Below are 23061 nucleotides of genomic sequence, written 5' to 3'. Positions count from 1 at the left end.
GAGCAAAGAAACAGAAGCAAATTTGGTGTACCCAAAAATGGCCAATAACACAAGCCTGACTTTGCCAGTTTGAGCCACAACAACACAGGGACTGATTACATTGGACCTTTGACAGTCATGAAAAGCAGGCAGACACACAAACATAACTTCCATTGTGATCGAGTGCACAGAAACTTGAAAATCTTGTTTGAATTCTCTTGAAAATCCAGACACCAATTCCTTTCTTTTGCCGCTCCATTGCTTAACTTCAAGGAAAGGTTAGTGGCATGAACATTGATCAGATGAAGAAACCAAAACAATAGCCTTCCCACTTACCAGCCAACATTCACCTGGGAGCTTCTCCTTACTCATACCATAAGAGACCTTTGTCCCCCTGGGGGCTATAACAATTAATTATTAATACATGAAGCAGGCACAAAGTGTTAAAGTCTACCAAGCTTCTTCCTCCACCTTGAGGCATCTTTCCGAAATGTAAAAGCTAAGAAACTTAAGGCATCTTAAAAAGTCGAAGTTCCACTTTTAAACATAACAACATTATGACAGCTTATGCCTTTAGAGATCAAGAACAGGATTATGAAAACCCAACATTTAGGCTTCTATTATGACAGATAGAGGTAAAAAGAGAATTTCAATCACTGACTTAATTTTTATTTCCCTGAGGGATAGGGAAGGAAAAAACTACAGATTTGACCAAGTACGCTTGACACTTGTTCAACACTGTCACAAAACAAACCTGCATAATCCTCTTCTCCTGCTTGAAAAGAAGCAAAAAAAAATACATGTTACGTGAAAAGCCAGAAGACCCTGTGCTGCATGCAAGTGAACCTGGAGCTGGAGCAGTGTTAGTCTAAACCTCCTGTAAAACAGTCCATCTGTGAGATGTGGGTGCAGACACTGAGGACACTAAGCTTTAGGTTGGTCAGCAGGTGGAGTATTGCCCCAAGGCCACAACACTCATGACCCAAAGTACACCTGCTGTCACTTTTAAAGGCAAAATCACCTCCTCCGAATGAGACACAATGACTCAATAGAAATTCAATATTCATAAGATCTTGCTTGATAAATCTAAGCAGGGTTGTTTTGAATTTTATTTCTATTTTCTTTCTCACAACAACAGCTGCAAAAATATCAAAAGAATAAGAGAAAATAAATATTGTTGTTTCTTCCCCTTTTCTTCAGTCCAATTATTCATTAAAATGAAGACTTTGACTTAGAAAATGTGCTTATTTGCTGGGTTGGATGAGAAGGGTTACAGTATAAATCTAAGCACATCTTCTCAAAGTTTTAAGGCAAAACTGACAGACCATCAGCTTTCACAATGCATACAAACAGGAAACAGAGAAAACTTGATGGCTTGAGGTTATAAAGGTTTTAAAAGTTTCCTCGCAAGGATCCCCTGACTGTAGATTCATCTTGGAGTAGGAAGAATGTCTCATATCATGTCTTATTAAGTCTCATCGCCTCAAAATCTAAGATTATGCTGTTGACTTTTGAACAAAAGAAAAGTTCTTCAATAAATTGAGTTTAATCCACAAGATTCAAAAACCAAGGCGTCATTATATCTACATCTTATTTTACATTTCCCATTTTGGTTTCTCTACAGCTTCCCTTGAATGTACTATTCAGGCAAAGGAAGCAATTTTAGGTGGTGTGATTTATTCAAACATAATATATTGCTTTACATACAAACACATGGTTATTTGAGAAGAGGATTTCATTGTTTTTCACTGGTAATTTTGTCGCCCTGATCACACAGAATCAACCTCTGTCCACGTGAGGCCTCCAGCAGGTTCTCATTGTTTTCGTCACAAGTCTGTAGTGCTGAACGCAGGGTTACTGTAACCCAGGCCAGGATTTTCTTTCTTCTTGCCTCGATGAGCGAGCACTGCGCCCAGAGGCTCAATGTACTCTGGAGGTTCACTGCCGTCCTCCTCCTCCTCCTCCTCCTGGATCATGTTCTAATAAGAAGCAGATATTCTTTTAATGTTGAGCATGTCCTCCTCAGATACAGATTGACTTTGAACTGCAAACTCACCATGATCGGCTTTGTGTCCTTTTCAGGGAAGGTCATGTCATCACTGTAGTCCAGGGAGTTGACGCTTTTATGGGAAAAAGGAAATCTACTGCTTAGTGACTTCAGAAAGAGAGTCTGTTATTCTTACATCAGGCCTGCAGAAATCTCATTTTAACATGTAACCTGCTGTAGTGAGCAGTAAAAAATCTCAGTTTATAATCCAGCTATATTTACAGAGAGGAGCACGAGCATGGTCATGTGTTTCTGTCGTTGAGAGCTTTTCTTCACCTGACTTTGTCCACATCTGAGCTCTCCTCTTCCCCCAGGCCCAGGTCCAGGACTAAAGCTGAGTCAATGTTTAGGTTGAGAACAGGATTTGCCCTGTTAGCAAATAAAAAAAGACAAAGATAGAAGAGCACAGTACTGCTGTGTGCCATCCTGTTTTCTTGTTGAACTACTGTGTTGTTTTTCTCACCCCTCCATGGTGTATTGGTTGGTTCCAGGCACCACAGCACCACTTTTCTGGTTATCGCAGTTCACCATGGCAACAGAGTTCATGGCTTTGGCTGCCTTCAGCTTCCTCCTGAAGCTGTGGATTGAAGTGATTGGATTAAGATTAAAAACACAACTCATCATGTGATCTGATCAGGTGTACCTGATCTCTCTCTCTCTCTCACTCTCTATCTATCTATCTATCTATCTATCTATCTATCTATCTATCTATCTATCTATCTATCTATCTATCTATCTATCTATCTATCTATCTATCTATCTATACATGTGTGTGTGTATATATATATATATATATATCACTTTTGTCCAAAGCGACGCACAACACAAGAATTTAGACAGACGGAAAACCTAGTTAGTGCGCCAGCAGTGCAGGTGCTGCCATTAGGTGCAATTTTTGTTTTTTTTCATTTGTATTTACCCATTTATTTTACAGGGTTGGGTTTTATTTACCATTTCATTTTTTTTAACCTTTATTTTGTTTCAAATCAAAATTCTTACTTTCGGCATGTACACAAAAAGGAGGTGGTGAGGATGGCCAGCACAACAATGAGTCCTCCCAGCATGCCAAGCAGGGCAAACTTTAGTGGGTCGGACTGTTCGATGACCGGAGGTGTCCCCTGAAACACAAAGAAGACATTTATCCTCAGATAATAGTGTTCATAAAGTGTTAAGATCTGATCTGAAATTTTTGTACTTACAATGTTTGCAAGTCCAAGCCTTTCAAAGACCAAATAATGTTCAGGGTCAGAGATCATCTTTTCTACTTCGACAGAGGTCAGAGCTGTCCCGTTGGAGTAAACAAAGTACGCCACAACAATCGTTCCGGTTGCAGCTCTGAGAGGAAAGTAAAACTTACTCAAATACAGATATATTTCAATTCTCCTGGGTTACTGCAGTGATTCTCTTCAAATATCCACAACTTGAGCACAGAGATATATTAACAGAGCCCCTGGCACCACCTAGTGTCTGTACAGATCCATAAAATCTGGATCTGTACATTCCTCATGGTAATTTTAGTTCATGAATGGGAACCTGAAGGTACCTCGTGAAGGAGCTTACCTGGCTGCTTCATCTGTATTGGACCTTGTTGAAACTATTTCTACAGAAGCTTTGGTGGCAGCAGTCAGTGCCCTGAGGATACAGAGAAACAGAGTCTGGCAGTGACAGAAAATGTTGACTTTCAGAATCCAACTTGACCAAACTATGCAGATGTTTACCTCCTGATGTCGTCAATTCTTTCTTCAACGCCTTCCTCAGAAAGTGTGAATTCAAGTTCCACTTTGTACGTCTCATCTACTGTAAAGATCTGAGTAAAAAGAAAAGAAAAGAAAAAACAAAGTTATGGCACATGCTAAAGCCTCACAGTATTTCTGTTGGATGATTTACAATGTGGGCCATGAATAAAAGTAAAACATTATGACTTTCATCACTCACCTCCAGCACAGTGCTGCTGAAAAGCCCCCTGGTGTCAGTTGCTGTTACTGTTACCAAATACTTCCCCTTCAGTGTCACATCCAGCCCTTCAGTGGTTCTGTGGGAGGTAGGTGAAACCATGAGCACAGTCATGATAAAACAGGAAACAGACTCTCGTCCTGACCCTCACACAGAGGATCAAGAAAGACCAGCATTAAAGCATGACAAAGTTTTGTATGTCTTGAGAAAAATTCTCTTTTTGGTTATTTTTGCAGTCAGCTTTGCTGTTGTTGTTTTATTTATCTGTTTTTATTTGGGTCTCTGACTTAGTACTTACTAGCTTTGTTTCTCTGTTGGTAACTCTGAGTCTCTTCGTGGTCACTTACCATTTATTTGCAATTTTGTGTGTACAAAACCAGCTAAGACAAAGCCACCTAGACCATGGCTCTCTGAAGTTCTAAAAGAACAAAGAGGAGGACTCAGGGCAGCAGAAAGAAAGAGGTGTAAATCTCAAAAACCCACTGATTTGTCTTCCTACCAGCCAAAACTGGCATCATTCACATCTTTTCTTCATGTGGCAAAGAAAGCCTATTATCAGAACAAGATCTGTGCTGCTACTGACACAAAGAAACTGTTCATGGCGTTTAACTCCTTAATCTCTTCCAACTGTTCACTGCACTGACTCTGGATATTTTTGCCTCTTTTTTCACTGAGCAGGTTGCAAACATCACCAACAAGTTCTCTGAGCCTGACCAGCTCAGTCAGATCCAACCTGCTACAGATGCCTCATTCTGCTCTTTTGCTCCTCTGAGTGAGGAAGTGAGGAGGAGGTGTCCAGACTTCTCCCTACTCCAAACCTACAACCTGTCCTCTCGATCCTATACCTACCAGCATCCTGCAAACCATTTTACCCATAATCAAACTTGCTCCTCCTCCTTGGAATCTGGGGTCTCCCCCACAACTTTTAAACAAGCTCGCTCCCCCCGCTGCTCAAGAAACCTACTCCCAAACCAGCCCAGGTTGAAAATTACAGATTAGTCTCACTTCTGCCTTTTCTTTTGAAAATACTCGATGGCACAGTCTATAACCAAGTCTCTGAACATCTGCTGAAAAACAAGCTAATTAACTCCTATCAGTCTGGCTTCAGGTGTGACCACTCCTCTGAGACTGAACTCCTGTCAGTCACAGAATCACTGGGACTGACTCATGCTGCTGGTCAGTCCTCTGTCCTACTGCTGCTGGACCTGTCTGCTGCCTTTGACACTGTAAACCATCATATCCCCCTCTCCAGACTTTCTGAACTTGATATCTCAGGATCTGGGCTGTTGTAGCTCAGATATCAGCATGTCTGGCTGATATCTCTACATGGATGAAGGAACACTACCTTCAGCTAAATCTGTCCAAAACTGCATTTATTGTCCTTCCTGCTTATCCATCGATTCAAGCACAGATCAGTTTCCTGCTTGATTCCAATCAACTTGTGCCCACAAACCGCCAGAAATCTGGGTGTCATGATTGATGACCAGCTGACCTTTAAGGTTCACGTGGCCTCAATTGCTCGATCTTGTGGATATGCCCTCTATAACATCAGGAAAATCCTGCCCACCTGGGGTCCCTCATCCAGGTCTACGCTCCTTCATGTCCACTACGCTCTGTTTGTTAAAGACGCCTGGTGCTCCCAGCCCAGCATGGCTCTAAATCTCTAGCCAGACTCTTCTCCTCTGTTGTGCCTAAATGGTGGAATTAATTACCTGACGCTATACAATCCGCAGAGTCCCTTTCTACTTATAAGAGATGTTGGAACACTTAAGCACTTAAGCTGACCCTTCTCCTCTTTGTCCTCAGGGGTAGAATGAGTCAGAAGGTCTCAGACCCAGCTCTTAGTGAATTTTCAGCACTATTAACTGAATGTAGTTGCAGGTTGAAGTATATTGGTGCAGCAATTAATGGTGGTTAGTTGGCTTCTCTATTCTACATTGTTTAAAAAAAAAAATCCTGTACTTAATGGCAGCACCTGCAGCCAAATAACTTGAAGCACTTTTGTCCACTAACTAGGTTTTCCATCTGTCTAAATTCTTGCTTGTGTTGTTTGTCGCTTCTGACAAAAGCATCTGCTTAATGAACCTGTACAACTGTAATAAAACTGTACCCCTGTCAACCCCTTTTTCTGTTTTGCATCCGTTATATTGTTCCCGCATCTCTGGTTTTTGTGGTGGCTTTGCATCAAATCTGAGTAGTTCGGTGTTTTTATGATATCACTCGAACTCTATGGGCTCTAATTTCGTAGACCAGGCACAAGGGCAGGCGCACCTGCCCTGCGCCTCTGAGGATTTGTTGACGTGAGCGCACACGTGCGCCGTCACCAATCCACAGCTGCGGAGGGTGCGCTCCGCTTTGCGCCGAGAATAGACCAGGTTGGAGCTGGCGAGCTTTCAGCGCACTTTCTGCACTGTTTTTGGTCTACTAAATTGTCAAATTTGGAGCGCACGGCAGTGCGCTGCACAAAATGAACACTGCGCGGGGTGCGCCAGACTTGCGCCCCCTGCGCTGCGCCACGAAATTGTCTCTCATTCAGCTCCTTTTTTGATGTAATTTTGTGTCTTTTGATTGCTTTGCATCTTGACTCAGTGGTTATTTTATCGCTCCCTGAGGTAGTTAATGTATAACTGTTGCATCTCTATGCGGGTTTTAATGAATTTTAACTGAACAAGGTTCAAAGAAAGAATGGAATAGTTCATATATCCCAAAGAGATATGAAACACGAAAAAACACCTTACATTCAGAAAGCAAGAAGGAAAACTTTGTACTCACTGAATAATTCCAACATAAACGTCATTTTGCTGTGTGGTGACGGCTTCAAACAGCAGCTTCATGCCTTCTGTTTGATTGTTGCTGTTTTTAAACTGGACCTTGGTTACTTCGAACTCAATCTGACGATTTATTCCAAAGTCCCGGTCTGTAGCCTGAGGGCAGCAAAAAGAGTGAGTAAAATCTGAAGGCTTGAGGTCAAAGATTTTATTATCAAACAGAAACCATTAGAGTTATTTAAACCAACCAGCCATAACATCATGAATGTCTGCTAATACTCTGCAGGTCCTGTCCTCATTACAGCAGGGCTGAAACAGCCTTGACCTGATGAATTATGAACCTAATTACTCCTCTGGATGTCCAGTGATACCTGGCACCACAGCTGAAGCAGCAGAGGCTTCAGATCTAGCAGGAACAAAGGAAGGGCAGCCCCATACACAAGAAACCACAACACACTGTTATAATATGTTTATAACAAAGGTAGTATCAAATCTAATTTTCATTCCTTTTTCAGTGGACCACAAGGACCAGCCTCTGCTGAGTGACTGCCTATGATCTCAACACAATGAGCCTGTGACCTTGGTCAAAATATTATGGCTGATTTGTGTTTTATCACTCACAGTGACTCCTGCAACTGATGTTCCCTTACTCGCACTCTCTGACACCACGACTGAAATCCAAAGAAAGAGAATAAGTACTACACTTTTGATCATGATTCATCTGAACACAGACACACACATAAAGGAGAACATAATAACTTAAGATGAAAGGTTCAAAACTGGGGTTTCCACACGACGAATGTAGTGATTGAAGCTGTGGTTTGTGCTTTATAAGCAAAAAAAATATCCATTTGTTTGCAGGGTTAAACAAATTTAAACAGTGACAGTAGTCTTTGAGCAGACAGACCCCTCTAAGAGGGAGTACTAGTTTAGTTGTATTGATCTCATTATTCTAAACTCACCAAACACAGAATCTGAAAAAATGAATTCTGGGATGTTGTCGTTGATGTCTTCAATGTTGATCTCCATTCGTCCTGAAACAATTTGAGAAAAATTAAGCTAACTTTGGTGATTTTTGAATATCTTTGTCAGTGGTTATGATGTAGAAGTTGATTTGCTGGCAAATGAACACGTGCAGACCTGGTGTAGCACTGTTGTTTTCTCCTTTCTCTGTGAACAAATCCACCACCTGAGCCTCCAGCACCACCTGCTCACATTCTTCATAATCCACCGTGACCTCTGGGTTGACTCTGACTTCCCCTGTAGGATCCAGGATGAAGTAACTGCAGGGTTTCATAGAGCCGTCACATCTGCATTTGATGGACTCCAGCTCGTAGACCAGAGAGTGGTTTGTGTCTTTGTCCTCTGCTGTAAATCTCCCAACAGCCTCCATGATGGTGGTGTTCTCCTTTACGCTAACGGTTGGTGTTGGCAAGAACTCGGGCCGCTCATCGTTCACATCCTCCACATTCACGACCACCGTCACTTCAGCGCTCAATAGCTCCAGGTCTGCTGCCTCCACTCGCAGTGTAAACTGCTTGTGTTCACTCTCATAGTCCAGATTGATTTCAGGGTCCACGGTGATGTTCCCCCTGTAACCGCACTCCATTTCATAAGTGCGGATGATGAAGCTGCCAAAGCTTCCACCAACAATGCCAAAAGAAATGCGGTTAAAGTCTCTGGTTTGGTCCAAATCCTCAGCAGTGACAGAGCCCACAGATGCACCTGATCAGAGGAAACAGTCATTAAATCCAGACACACAAACATCAACACTGAAAGGCTTTGCACATATAAATACCTTTTTCTCCTTCTTTGACTGAGAATTGGTAAGAGGCCTCTGCAAACTGTGGTTTGTTATCATTGATATCCTGTGAAGCATCAAAAGGAAACAGTTACCATTTCCAAAAGAAGCAGCAGCATCAGAGCAGATTAATATCTAACCTGCTGAAGCCTCACCTCAACTTCAATGGTAACAGGGACTGAGGTGGACAGGGGAGGAGTACCCTTGTCAGTGGCAGTGACATTTAGTTCAATCTTTCCATCAAGCTCTGGGTCCAGGGCCTCACGATCCAGCTCACCGCTGTTTCTCAGTACTCCAGTGTCTGGGTCGATTGTGAAGTTGTCGCTGTACTTGCTTTCCTCAATGCTGAACATAATCTGACTGTTTGCTGTGTCAGGGTCGTCTGCATCAGTGGCCTGTCCAAATGAGAAACATGTGAGGAGAACTGGAAAAAAAGTCACGTTTCCCATTTTATATATACAAAAAAATCATCTCAGTTCAGCCTATGCTTTGTTTTATCTAAAGGTGATAAATGTCTGGTGATGCGGTATGTGTTATGGTATAGTGATATTTTTCTTTTATAATTTTCAACATAAGAGTGAAAATGGGAAGATGTGGAAACGTCTTGAAGTCAGATTCTTCAGGGAAAGGCTTCCTCTTGCCTGTGAAGTGACAGAAGCTCTTGTGATGAATAATGAGAATGATTCATGAACACATGAGGGATGTGTTACTCTTACTGTTCTTTGACCCCACCTCTATCTTAAGCTCGAGCTTTCCACCCTCTGTGACAAACTCCCGGTATGAGGGTCTGTTGAAGACTGGCCGCTGGTCGTTGATGTCCAGCACAGTGATCTCCAGTACTGTGGTGCCCGGCTTGCCTTCAGTGTCTCTTGCCTCCAGAGTTGTAGAGTGTAGAGATCTGGCCTCACGGTCCAATAGCTCTTTGTCTTTCACACGAACTACACCAGCATATTGCTCCACATCAAAATACATGAGTCTGGAACAAAGAAATATCTTAGTTGTGTTTTTACATTAAGCATGGTAGTTTATGGTACTCTGTGGCTGCAGTCGTATAACCAGAATAGTGTAGACATACATGCTGTCAGGGAGAAGCTTGTAAGTGAGGTTGCCTTGATCCATGGTATCAGGATCCTCTGCCTATGGGAAAAAAAGTCAATTAAAGCTCCTTTGAGCACCGTTCAAGAGTTTCTCATGAGGAGTAAAAACAAACAGAATCATTAGACAATTAAAAAAAACATACAGAGGTAGCATTTTAAAACAATTTCTTTAAAAAGATGATTTACAGCATGACAGAGCACTGCAATGGGCAGATTACTTCAAAGTGGAGGAGCCCTGACTCCGAAGCAACTTTATGTAACAGTTTAGACTTTGGATCAACAGAGAAAGAGGGACGTGTCTGAGTATTTTTTGAGCGGGCAAGGGCACAGAGCAAAGAAGGTGTGATAAACAACTTTGCACTAAGCCTCATAGGGCTGTGTAAAGGACCATTTTAAAGGACCACTCCATTTTAGAGGGGGACAAGTAGTCTGTGAGAAGATGCTGATGTGGAATTAAGAAACATAAATTCAACAGAACCATTAAAGTCCTTTTTATGCAGTATTTGAGGTCTTTTAATTTCAACCATATCACATAAATGAAGTAACCTGTTTTCTTTCCAGATCTAGATTTGGGTCAGAGACAATGGCCTTTTTCCAAACGGCCTACTACAGGCTACATGTAAATGTAGTCAGTAATAGGTACTGCATACTGCCTACTGCTATAGCATGAAGTATGAGGTATGGCAGTTCTGTTGGGTCTGTTTTGTAGTATGCTACTCTGGTTTTCAGTTTCGGAAGGCAGAGCTCCACATATGGTTTAAAAAAGCGAATTATTAGTTTATATGGGCTTTGATGAATTTGTAGGAGTAAACAACTCTTTTACAACTGGATGTGAAATGATTAAATGTGTTTCTTTCTCATTACTTCACTTCTATCTCATAGACCATATAACTTTAATGTTGTTGTGTTGTAGTTGTAGTGCTGACTCATTCCAGTAGATGGCGGTAATTCACTGAAACCTGCCACTTAATTGATAAACAGCATCAGACTGTGCGTTGTGGGAAACAATATGCCAGGTAGACTGGTCTGTTGCATTCTGAGAAATTTTCCTGGGTCAGTTGGACATCCTAGGATTATAGTGTACTGCAGATTTTGCAAGTTTTCGCATACTGACTACTACATACTACATTTCGGCCAGAATAGTAGGCATTGCTAGTGTAGTAGGCGGTTTGGAAAACAGCCAATATTTAAGGCCAGCCATAGTATTTTTTTTCTGGGCTGGATCTTTTGACTTACAGTAATAGTGGCCGCTACAGTCCCAACATCAGCATGTTCAGTCACATTCAGCCTGTACGTGGCCTGTGGGAACTTGGGGCTGTTGTCATTTACGTCCTTGATGTTGATAGTAACTGTAGCTGTGGAGTGGAGGCTGGTATCATCCTGATCTGTGGCGATCACCTGTACGATAACACATCACAGACATACATCAGACAGGCTTCACAATGACACAGATACAAACCTCAGATATAAATGTCTACTGTTTCTCTACATACTTCTACAATCATTTGCTGTGTTTTCTCATAGTCCAGTTTTTCGATCTGCCTGACCACAAGTTGAACGATGCTGTCTGACATGGTGAACTGAGGCTGAACAGAAAACACGTCCTTGTCGGGTCCTCCAAGGGTCAGTTCAGTGTTAGAAAACTGCGAAAGTGCAAGAGAGATGGTCATTAATGATCAGTTATTTAGCTGCTCAAACTGTATTTTACATGCTTCAGAAAAACTCACCTTTTTGTCAAACATTGTTCTCTCTTACCTTGTCCAGATCTCTGACTGTCATGTTGATGGAAAAAGATCCTAGTGAATTCTCAAAGACCTCCTCTGTGAAGTGGGTTTCTTTCACACAGTAGAACCCACACTTGTAAAACTCTGGCTTGTTGTCGTTGACGTCAATGATGCTGATCTGTACACTTGTTGTGACGCTGGCATACACCCCATGGATATTTAGATTAGACTCTCTGGCCTACGGGAGCATAGATACAGTATCCCTGTCTTTTAGACATTTGAAAAGACAAAATTACAATGAAATGATGTGTTTGTAAAATCACTGCAGTACCTTTACAGCCAAAGTAACAGTGTCATCGTCACCAAATTCCTCCCTATCAATTTCTGACTGCACAGTTATGATGCCTTCATCTGATGAGATTGTGAACAGGCCGTCCACTGTGGCATCTGTTACACGACAGGAGAAGAAGAACTAGTTTATATTTCTGCACTTAATGATAAAAGATAGATGTCCTGATTTTGTAGTTAAGTTCAGGGGCAAACCTTCAATGCTGTAGATGATTTTATCATTGATTCCTCTGTCCTGGTCTACAGCAGTCACTTTACAGACAGAAAAGCCCTACAAGGATATAAAAGAGGTGATCAGAAAATGGAGAACAGTTCATCATTTACTCAAAACGGAACTAAGCATCATGGCTACTTCTGTCACAGAAAAGATCCAAAACTATACCTTAAAACACAGGCTCTCATAAAACTGAATCTTGATTTAAAGAGAAGTCTTGCACAGAAACAAGAGAATGTACACTTTATTTTTAATTGACATGAGATATTGACTGAACAATAAAAAATAAATATACTCACCAAAGGAGAATTTTCTTTAACGCTCTCCAAATATGGACCATCAATGAACTGTGGATCTAGGTCTGCAACATCCTCAACCGTGATGAAGGAATAAGCAGTATTATTCAAGTACACGGTCTTTTCAGAATGACAATGACCTCCACCATCCTGTATGGAAAAGGAAGGTTTAAGAGTAAATGAGACAATATTACAGTACTCTCTGAAGTCTGCTCTTATAACAAACAATATCATATTACAATACAACACATTGTTATGTGACATGATAACACAGGACACAATACACTGCTGCAAATAATAGTCTGCCTCAGCTGTCACATTAGAAAATAAATGACCATGAAAATCAGCAAAAAACAAACCATCTACTTACTGAGAGGCACAAAGCAACGACATGTGTAAATGAAAAAGACAACTACTCCATGAAGGCATTGTGCTACCTCTGGAGCAAACCAGCTTTTTTATTGTTGAGACTTTTTAGAGTTTTAGCATTGGTTGCCATAGCTTAGCAGATTTCTTGGTTGTATTCTTGCCCAGAGTTAGAAAATAAGTCTCCACTTTATCTTTTCATGTCAGATCTGAGACAGCATGGACCATTGCATAAAGCTATGATGCAAAAGCTAACAGCAGCCCTGTAGCTCCGTCTTCAGGTAACCCAGTCTACATACAGAAGAATGAACAGACAGCTCACGGTGCTGTAATCTTATATTTTGGATTAAATGGTTCGTGTTGTTTTGCCCAAAACCTCCCAGGAGTTCATGCAACCTTATTTTGAACACTGTGCAAAGCCTAATGCAGCTACACATTTAGCATACAGACTGAGAGTGGTAACAATCTCATTATTTTACTCCTTGCACTAAAACAATCAAGTTTGCTTGATATTAAGGGCAAAAATAAAAAAAAGCATTAAACTTACTGTTGCAATTATCTGCAACCGATAGTAAGTGCTTAGCTCAGTGTAATTGAGGTTTCCAAGTAGTTTGACTTCACCATTGTTGTTTCCAATGCCAAAGAGTCCAATTCCAGATTTCGGGATGACCTGGAAAATAGAGCGTGAATGTTAATTAAGTCAAGTTCATGAACATGTTTAGGGTAGGGTTACTTGTTTGAACTAAACTATTTTGGTTGAGATTGGGACACTCGGAGCTGTAACACCCAAGCAGGGTGGATGGCTCCAGCAGACACCAAGAAAAACATCTGAGATCTCTGTCCTAAAATGCACACTTCTAGAAAGAGCTAGAACCCTTAAGCTCCCAGGCCTCAGATAGAGGACCCAAGGCTGATGTGCTATATATACACTCACCAGCCACTTTACTAGATACACCTTGCGAGTACCGGGTTGGACCCCCTTTTGCCTTCAGAGCTGCCTTAATCCTTTGTGGCATAGATTCAACAAGGTACTGGAAACATTCCTCAGAGAGTTTGGTCCACATTGACATGATAGCATCACACAGTTGCTGTAGATTTGTCGGCTAAACATCCATGATGAGAATCTCCCGTTCCACCACATCTCAAAGGTGCTCTATTGGATTGAGATCTGGTGACTGTGGAGGCCATTTGAGTACAGTGAACTCATTGTCATGTTGAAGAAACCAGTCTGAGATGATTCCAGCTTTATGACATGGAGCGTTATCCTGCTGGAAGTAGCCATCAGAAGATGGGTACACTGTGGTCATAAAGGGATGGTAGGCCGTGGCATTTAAACCATCCTCAGTTGGTACTAAGGGGCCCAAAGTGTGCCAAGAAAATATCTCCCACACCATTACACCACCACCAGCAGCCTGAACCTTTGATACAAGGCAGGATGGATCCATGCTTTCATGTTGTTGACGCCAAATTCTGACCCTACCATCAGGATGTGGCAGCTGAAATCCAGACTCATCAGACCAGGCAACGTTTTTCCAATCTTCTATTGTCCAGTTTTGGTGAGCCTGTGTGAATTGTAGCCTCAGTTTCCTGTTCTTAGCTGACAGGAGGGTCACCCAGTGTGGTCTTCTGCTGCTGTAGCCCATCTGCCTCAAGGTTGGACGTGTTGTGTGTTCAGAGATGCTCTTCTGCAGACCTCGGTTGTAGCCAGTGGTTATTTGAGTTACTCTATCAGCTCCAACCAGTCTGGCCATTCCCCGCTGACCTCTGACCTCTGGCATCAACAAGACATTTTGGCCCACAGAACTGCCGCTCATTGAATATTTTCTCTTTTTGGGATCATTCTCTGTAAACCCTAGAGATGGTTGTGGGTAAAAATCCCAGTAGATCAGCAGTTTCTGAAATACTCAGACCAGCCCGTCTGGCACCAACAACCATGCCACGCTCAAAGTCACTTAAATCACCTTTCTTCCCCGTTCTGATGCCCCGTTCGAACTGCAGCAGATCATCTTGACCATGTCTACATGCCTTAATACTTTGAATTGCTGCCATGTGATTGGCTGATTAGAAATTTGCGTTAAGCAGTTGGACAGGTGTGCCTAAGAAAGTGGTCGATGAGTGTATCTATCTATCAATCAATCTATCTATCTATCTATCTATCTATCTATCTATCTATCTATCTATCTATCTATCTATCTATTCATCTATCTCTTCAATTTATATATATATATATATATATATATATATATATATATATAGATATATATATATATATATATTCACACACACAGATGATTGACAGGGGAAACTTACCTCACCAATGCTGTAGCTTACGACACCAGCCAGTGCAGTGTCTGCATCTGTGGCCTTCACTGTGAACAGAGATGACCCTACAGAACTATTCTGGTAAATATGTTTGGAACAAAAAACAAAAACACAAACAAAAGAAAACTTAAGTTTTTTGAAGGACTTCCCAACAACATATTATTTTTGCTTGGAGGCAGAGCAGAAATGTATTAAATAAGTCTCAGATGTTTGGAGTCAATGTTTGCTTTTACATGAAAAAATATTAAGGACAAATAATGTTAGCGTGTTAAATGTGAATGTTCAAAAATGGATTCATGTTTGACTTACTTCTGGTAATGTAAAATCATATGATGCCTCTTCAAATATGGGTCTGTTGTCATTGGCATCCATTAATATTATAGTTATTTTTGGTGTAATCTGAAAAACATTACACAGCTATTAAGTTTACAAATAGTCTGAAATTAAACGCTGAAATTAGCTGAAGTGTCACTCACAGTATAGACACCATCGCTGACAATAACATCAAGCAGCATCATATCACCACTCTGAAAGAAAAAAATAAAAACCATTTGATAAGCTGAAGAAACTCACACAGGATCAGAATAAACATACCTTAATACCGAGGGGTGGCTAGGATCCTCTAGATCATACCTCTCTATCTAGCTGTCTTTTGACTGTTACTCTCCCAGTGTTTGTCTCAACTTCAAAGTATGCAGCGTTGATCCCAGAGAGAGAAAAGGTCAGTGGATCATTGTTGTCATCTGTTGCAGCTATAGTGAATGCCACCTCACCTGCAGAAACAAAATGAATAAATGAGAGAAATGAATATAAATTATTTTATTATTTACATGTAATTTTTCAAAGGAGAAATAAAAACTGAAATGAATGCTTGACCCACTTTTTGGAATGTCCTCACACACCCTGTACATGGATGCAGTGATTACAGGGCTGGTATTTGCTGTACAGAAACAATTAAAAGGTAGAAAAATGATTAAAGCATATACATAATATTAGTGATAATGTAAATGCATTATAACAATAATGCTACAAAAAAAATCACCTTTAGTTTGGCAGGTAATACACAATAAGCACAACAACACACATCTTGAGAAACTCTCCATTTCTGTGAATAAAAAGGAAGAAACATCTTATGGTTATTTGATTGAATTAATTTAAATCATAAATGCCAATTACATAACTGTGTTGACTATAGCAAATGCAGTTTCTCAGGGAAGAACACTTACACTTAGGCACTAGTACTGATGCTAATATGAAGAAGTTAAACAATAAATGTACAAAAGATCATAACAAGGAAAAAAAAGTTTACTTTGCCAAGACTATCAAGCGTAACCAATAAAGGAGTGTTTTGCTGCTGTTTGCTGGATGACCCAGGAGGTCCATTTCAGGATATGAGGAGCTTCATACCAGATGTTGTGTTAAGCGCTTTGACTGTAAAACTGTAAAAATGTGAAACATCTTTAAATATGATTGGATTATTTTTCCAAGTTTAGGCATTACCTGTTCCTGTAAATAATGAGACTTGCCATAAAACATGAGCAACATATGGAAAACACCTGAAAATGTCAAATAACTTTTTCTTACAATCATGGAAACAACGTATGTCAACATTATCAAGTTAAGGTTTGCCATATGGACAGCAGTAACACATCAATAACTTTGTACTCTTTTAAATTCATTTCTTAACTTTAACTTAAGTGTACTCTTTTACAATTCAAGGAACACAGTAACTCTTCAGAGCGCATAAATAGTTGAAACTATTGTAGTTTTTAAGGCCTTTCCTGTCTTTCTCAATGTTTTCACTATAGCTGAAGGGTTGAAAGAATAGAATAGAACTTTATTTGTCATTGTAACAAGTACAACAAAATTGCAAAAGCCCTTCAGTCAGTGCAAAACAGTTTAAAGTGCAAAATAGCTGCCATGATCAGGCGCATTGATGACAAAGTGGTAATTGTAATATTGTAATTATATGAAGACAAATGAGGTATTGATTTTGGCCTTTGTTCAGGACCCTTTCTGCTGTTGGATAGAAATTGTCTCTGAACCAGTTTGTCCTTGTAGTGTTAGACCTGTAGGGCCTGCATAACGGTAACAGATTAAACATGTGGTGTCCGGGGTGAGAGGGGTCCTGGGTTATAAAGTTGATGATCAGCTCCTTGGTCTTAGTTCTGTTTAAGAGCAGGTTGTTATCTCTGCACCACCCAGTCAGCTGCTCCACCTCAGCCCTGTATGCAGACTCATCCACCCAGAGATGAGCCCCACTACTGTGGTGTCGTCGGCAAACTGTTACGGGGGTGTGCAGAGGTACAGTCAGATGTATAGAGGGTGTAGAGCAGAGGGCTCAGAACGCAGCCCTGGGGGGAGCCGACGCTGAGGCTGACGAACTTGGATGTGTGGTCTCCCACTCTCACCTTCTGTCTGGGGTCCGACAGGAAGCTGTAGATCAACATACAGATAGAGTGTGAAAGTCCAAGGTCTCCCAGTTTACCCACCAGTTTGAGAGGAAGAATGGTGTTAAACGCAGAGCTGTAGTCCACAAAGAGCATCCACGTGCTGGTCCCCTGCTGCTCCAGGTGGGAAAGTGACATGTGGAGCACTGTGGCTACAGCGTCCTCTGTTGATCTGTTTGACCTGTAGGCGAACTGGTGGGGGTCGAGACTCTTGGGGAGGAGTGCGGTGATGTGGCCCTGTACCAGTTTCTCAAAGCACTTCATCACCACTGGTGTGAGAGCTACTGGCCGGTAGTCATTGAGGCAGGAGATGTGTTGCTTCTTAGGCAGGGGGGACGATGGTGGAGGACTTCAGGCATGATGGAATGATAGACTGGGACAGGGACCAGTTGAAGATTCTGGTGAACACTCCAGCCAGCTGGTCAGCGCAGTCTTTCAGCAGCCGTCCAGGGACACCGTCGGGTCCAGTCCTTCCATGGGTTGACCACCCGCAACGTGCGCCTCACATCGTGCTCCTCCAGTGTGAGGCTGGGGCTGTTCTGGACCGCAGGGTGTGGTGTAGCTGCCTCCGGAGATCCTGTCTCGAAGCGGGCAAAGAAGCTGTCCAGCTCCTCTGCCAGTGAGGCTCCTCCCTTAGCAGCACCGGTGTTCGCCCTGTAGTTCATGGGGTGCTGGACCCCCCGCCACACCTGTCTGCTGTTGTTACTGTTTCTGTCTTTAAGCAGCTGCTGGACCTTCTGGGTCATCCAGGGCTTCCTGATGGTCTTGTCCACTGTGACGTTGTCTGTGCAGTTTTTGATGTAGCACAGAACACTGTCCATGAACACCTCCAGGTCTGGATGTTCAAAAACGTCCCAGTTAGTCCTCTCAAAGCAGTCCTGTAGCTGCTCAGAAGCATCATAGGGCCGGGTTGTGATCCTCCTTCTGGTGCTAGGGGCAGTTTTCCGAAGGGGGGTGTATGCAGGATGATTTTATCAGCATTTTTTGTTGGTGTGTGGGTGTTATTGAAAACATTTTTTTTCAGCGGCTACATTTTAATGAACATGCAATCTTCTGAGAGCAGTTCAATTAGAATTTGTATCCATTTAAAGATCAGTAAACACTAAAATCATACACACAATGGTAGACTGTGTAAGGTTGAAGAAAATGACACACACGTCCCATCAATTGAACGACAAAAATCAGAGCAAAAAAATTTTAATTTTTCTCTTTTTGTAACGGTCACTTTGCTTTGAAATGACTGAATCAGACTAAAAACTTTTAAAAGGGATGAAAGTTAAAATGTATCAGCCCTTACCTTCACCTGAGAGCCCCTCCGTTACTGAATTCATGATGAGTCCTTTGCCTGTTGATCCTCCTTGTGATGATCGTCAGGAGGCTGTAAGGCTAAGTGATTCATGTGAAAGACATGCCCAGCCAATAGAACTGCTCTAAACCACTTCCTATTATTACATTGACCAAACACCCATTATGCAGCCTTTTGAAATGAAACAGAGCTCAAAACATCCACCGGTGGTTTGCGCTCATACATGGCCACATTTTGTCTGTTTCAGCCTGGGCAGGAATGAGAGGGCAGCAGGAAACAGCCTCGTCCTATCATTGGCTGTCCGGCCCAGTCACTAGCAAAAACAGGGCATTGTGCCATACTGGCTCACGAATGTCCAGACCAGAGCCCAGGAGCGTCTGAACCGCTCTTTTGTTTGAGTTGGTGCTGCTAGTGTCGTCATGGCAACAACCCCAGTCTTTCAGTCTTCATTGAAAATCCCGACATGACCAGTGGCCTTTCCAAAAAGTGTCTCATCAGAAACAATGACTGAAACCACACATCCATTCACCTTCCTAATGAGCTCTGTCCAATCAGCCCCCCCTTTTGGTCTGCCCTCCTAATTAACGATCGAAACACAAAGGATTATCTTCTCTTCTGCCCAATGGATTCATTCATAAACACACATTTCCTCAAAACAAAAGCCCTGTCTCATATCTTTACTCTTCACTCGATGTCACATTTCTGAGGAAACTGTGGCCTTAAGAAAACAGGACAGATTTAACGATTTTATTTAACGATTGGTTATTTAACGATAACCAAAACATAACATGTGCTGTTAATATAGTTATTAAATGTTTTGCTGACACAGTTCCTTATGTATGATCACAGAAACTTTTCTATTGTGGTGTTTTAGTATAAAAAGAAACAAAGGTACTTGTACAGTGTTCCTGTAACAATAACAGCACTTAAGGGAGAAAAGTTATCTCAATAATGATTCACTTCTTTCAGAGACAATCAGACATTGATCACAAAGACATGCCGAGCTTCTCTGGCCTCAGCTTTGAGCTCTAACCCTTCACACCTGAGAGGGCTGGACCTGGGCTAAAATCATCCAGGAGACTCAGGAGTGAAGCAGCTTTCTGCTGGACTTGAGGATCCACTCTGCAGACTGGACACACTGAGGTACAACCAGACAAGAGCTCAAAGACTGAATCTGTTTGGTTCCTCTCATTGTACTAATTTGACCCGATCAGGAAACACAGAGAGCAGCAGAAGAGCATCAAATAGAACAAACTGTTTGATAGAAACAGCATCATGTCTTCACTCCTTTGATGGTTCTGTTCTCTACTGAAAAAAGTCCCACCTTAGCGTTCATCCACCAATAATGTGTGTGAGCATAAAGAAGGCAGATGTTCCATGTTAAGAACATGATAATTGACTTAACTCAGCATTTTATTTAGTCTCATGTTGTGTTCTTGAACAGCCTCAGGGTTAATGTATATTTATCCTGTATTCACCTTGTGTGTGTGAGATCTCTTTGACCCTGTATAAACTTTCAGCTCGTCTGCTACCTACATGCTCAGATTCAACAGCCACACACTTGGATAGCACATCTTACTGAAACCTGACACCAGCTGTGGATTGAGACCGTGGTGTCAATCATGTTTGTTGGCTAATTACTCTTAGGTGTTAAGTTAAACTCAACCTCTGTATAGGAGTAACAATGACTGTTATAAAATTGTATTGCTCCTAAATATCTGGGCTCATTCTTTGAGAGAAATGTAGAAATAAATATAAAGAGCTAAATTCTAGGGGACAGTGCTGCTTGATAAAATGAATGAGATCAGATATTATAGCCACTAATTTTTCCTCCTGACTCCTGAAAAAGCAGACTACTTTAAAGAGACAGAACTAAGGTAGAGCATGATTTGACCCTCCTCATTTCAAAGAGAGCATGAGAAGCAAAATGTGGACTTTGTGAATTCAAAGAACAACAGGCAGCCCTTACTTTTTGACCATTTTTTCCTCCTCTTTTTGTTCTTCTTTTCGGTTGGTCCGTTGGTCATATTCCTGTCAGATCAATGCTATTGACAGTGCTGAACAGGTGGAGAGGGGGTGGCAAGAGGAGTGGGCAAAAACAGGATTCAGATGCATGGTATGTTCATGACAGATGAGTAACTGTTGTTTTACATTTAACAAAAAGGAAAGTGGAAAAACCCAAGTTTCACAAACACTATAACATCAACTCTGCCCGTTATCCAGAAAAATCAGACTAATTACTGACATCAAGTGGACAAGCCAGGTACTGCAGCTGGAAAAAATACATTCTGAGCATGAGGACAGCTTTGCAATGAAGAAACATTTGGGAAACGTTATAAGGATATTTATTTAATATTTCATAAATAAAAAAATAACTAAATCAACCCAACATTGGTAAAGTGCAGAGGAATGAAAATGTAAGTGTTTCAAAGAGAAGGTGATGTGGTGTATCACTGTTTTTTCTCAGTTGCTTTGGCTTATTTCATAGATCAGAATTGAAATTCTCAAAACTACTTGTTCAATCTTCACATCCTTGTGCCACTTTTGCCCATCAAAAAAGCAGTTTCTCATTTCTTGCAGATGCTTTGCGACATTCATGCAAATGAGAATGTACAATTTTCTATTGTTTCTTACATTATCAGTTGCTTTTGTCATGTTGATCAAAATGGATTATTATGGGTCTGTCTAATAGTCTCACCCCCCACATTTAATTTTTGGAAAAATAAATGCAATTTCCTGCATTCTGGTGCATTTTATCACGTTTTCAGATTGGAAGTTATCTCTCTCTTTCATAGTTTTTCCTTGGAGTGGGCATGATCTGCAATTACTGACTACAATCATGCTCTGGTGTAATACAGAGGACTGACACTGACAACCATTCACGCACACACACACACCTAGGGACAATTCAGAGTGTTCAATTAACCTGAGCATGTTTATGGTCTGTGGGAGGAAGCCAGAGGACCCGGAGAGAACCCACGCATGCATGGGGAGAACATGCAAACTCCACGTAGAAAGGCTCATTGGCTAAGCTGGGAATTGAACAAGTAATCTTCTTGCTGTGAGGCTGCGGCACTAACTGTGCAGCCCACTTTTTGGTATTTGTTCTCTATTAAATTCAAGGATTATGCTTTTGCAATATTTTATATATGTACTGTGGCACTGGGCAGTAGAAGATTTCGAAAGATACTAAGTTTCCCCATAACTTATGTGACATTATTCTGAACTACCTGTCTCACCTTTCAGCACTCACCTCAGCAACAGAGCTGCTTCCACTGCCCCTGCATGCTGTCCCTGCCTCCGCCTCACTCTCAGTAACATACACCTTTATCAGGAGACATGAAGATACATTGAGCCTATTGATAACTGAAATAAGCTTAATATAGTCTGTTCATATGAAGGTTTCTGTGATGTAGCTCAGTCATGTTATCAGCATATCAAATACACAGGTAGAATGGCAGCCTAATAATTATGAAGGTTAAATTGGAAATTGATTACTCGCTAAACACAGCTCGAAGAAGCTAGGTTGGCAGCACTGCTCCCGCGCAGGTTGTCTGCTAAAACCGACACGCCAGTCCGGGGTGCTCACCTGCTAACACTCTTATGAGAAAAGCTGGCTGAGTTTGGCCACCAACTTAACAGTTTGTTCCCTCGAGGAAAGGCTCATAATTTTTTTAAAACTTGAGCAACCTGGGGATACTCAGGCAACTTTTACTTACTTTACTTTCCCTCCTGATGTCCACCTTTGAGTCATTGATCCTACTCAGTCAAGTGGCTGCATGATGCTGCTGTGTGGTAGGAAACCAGTAAAATGCGGAGTGGAGTTCTATTGATGTTTGTATTCTCCAACTGATAAAATGGAATGGATTATCATGTGAAGTGGCTTTCTGTGGGAAACCAGTAAATCACGGAGTGGATTTCTATTGATGTGGGTATTCTTCACAATAAAAATGGAATGGATTTGAAAACATAGAATCGATTTTGTTTTTGAAGACGAGACGGACACTTAGCGTAAGATCGGGAGTGTGGCTTGAGTGCGTGTGAGGCTAATTAATTGCGTGTGCCTCACGGCCAATGCGTGAGAGTTGACAGCTATGGTAAAAGTCACATACATGTTGTCTTGATCCATGTGAGGATCGCGCCATGATCGCAGGTTTTCCAACATCGTATACTCTGCTTTTGGGTTTGGCTCAATGTTTTGACTTGTTTGTTTTGTGGAGAGTAAAAAATGTACTAACGAGGAAAACGAATGCTGATTTTAGAAAAGTAAAACTCCTGATACAGGTTTTTATTTATTCATATTTAAATTATTTTATTAATGATTCAGCTGTGTGGTATAACTTACTGTAAATGTGTCAGAGGTTAATATTGTGTTGTGGAGCTTACGTCC

General features: G+C 41.4%; 1 protein-coding gene across 2 annotated transcripts; it reads right to left on the bottom strand.

Moving 5' to 3' along the window:
- Positions 1-738: 738 nt before the first annotated feature.
- LOC141793808 (cadherin-related family member 2-like) lies at positions 739-22459 on the bottom strand. Of its 2 annotated transcripts, XM_074674681.1 has the most exons (34): positions 22391-22459; positions 21925-21996; positions 20641-20728; positions 18663-18743; positions 15958-16020; positions 15796-15855; positions 15549-15688; positions 15392-15442; positions 15225-15314; positions 14904-14993; positions 13141-13263; positions 12231-12377; positions 11913-11988; positions 11701-11816; positions 11401-11607; positions 11139-11288; positions 10882-11043; positions 9624-9685; positions 9281-9524; positions 8704-8943; positions 8546-8615; positions 7888-8472; positions 7710-7781; positions 7369-7418; positions 6752-6903; positions 3962-4058; positions 3745-3833; positions 3587-3658; positions 3226-3361; positions 3026-3144; positions 2490-2603; positions 2303-2395; positions 2036-2099; positions 739-1958 (listed from the first exon to the last, which is right to left on the bottom strand). In XM_074674681.1, exons 4-34 carry the CDS (start codon positions 18694-18696, stop codon positions 1806-1808), a joined length of 3921 nt encoding a protein of 1306 aa, XP_074530782.1. In that variant the 5' UTR covers positions 18697-18743; positions 20641-20728; positions 21925-21996; positions 22391-22459; the 3' UTR covers positions 739-1805. The 2 variants fall into 2 exon arrangements, with proteins under 2 accessions (XP_074530782.1, XP_074530783.1); XM_074674682.1 differs by lacking the exons at positions 21925-21996; positions 22391-22459 and having other exon boundaries at positions 18663-18751; positions 20641-20772.
- Between the last annotated feature and the right edge of the window lie 602 nt (positions 22460-23061).

This window comes from Halichoeres trimaculatus, unplaced genomic scaffold, assembly GCF_033239565.1.
Source record: "Halichoeres trimaculatus isolate MK-OKI-2021-1 unplaced genomic scaffold, fHalTri1.1 fHalTri1_scaffold_7, whole genome shotgun sequence".
Taxonomy (NCBI): Eukaryota; Metazoa; Chordata; class Actinopteri; order Labriformes; family Labridae; genus Halichoeres; species Halichoeres trimaculatus.
The sequence above is the reverse complement of the archived record's forward strand: the minus strand, read 5'-3'. Positions and strand labels throughout refer to the sequence as shown.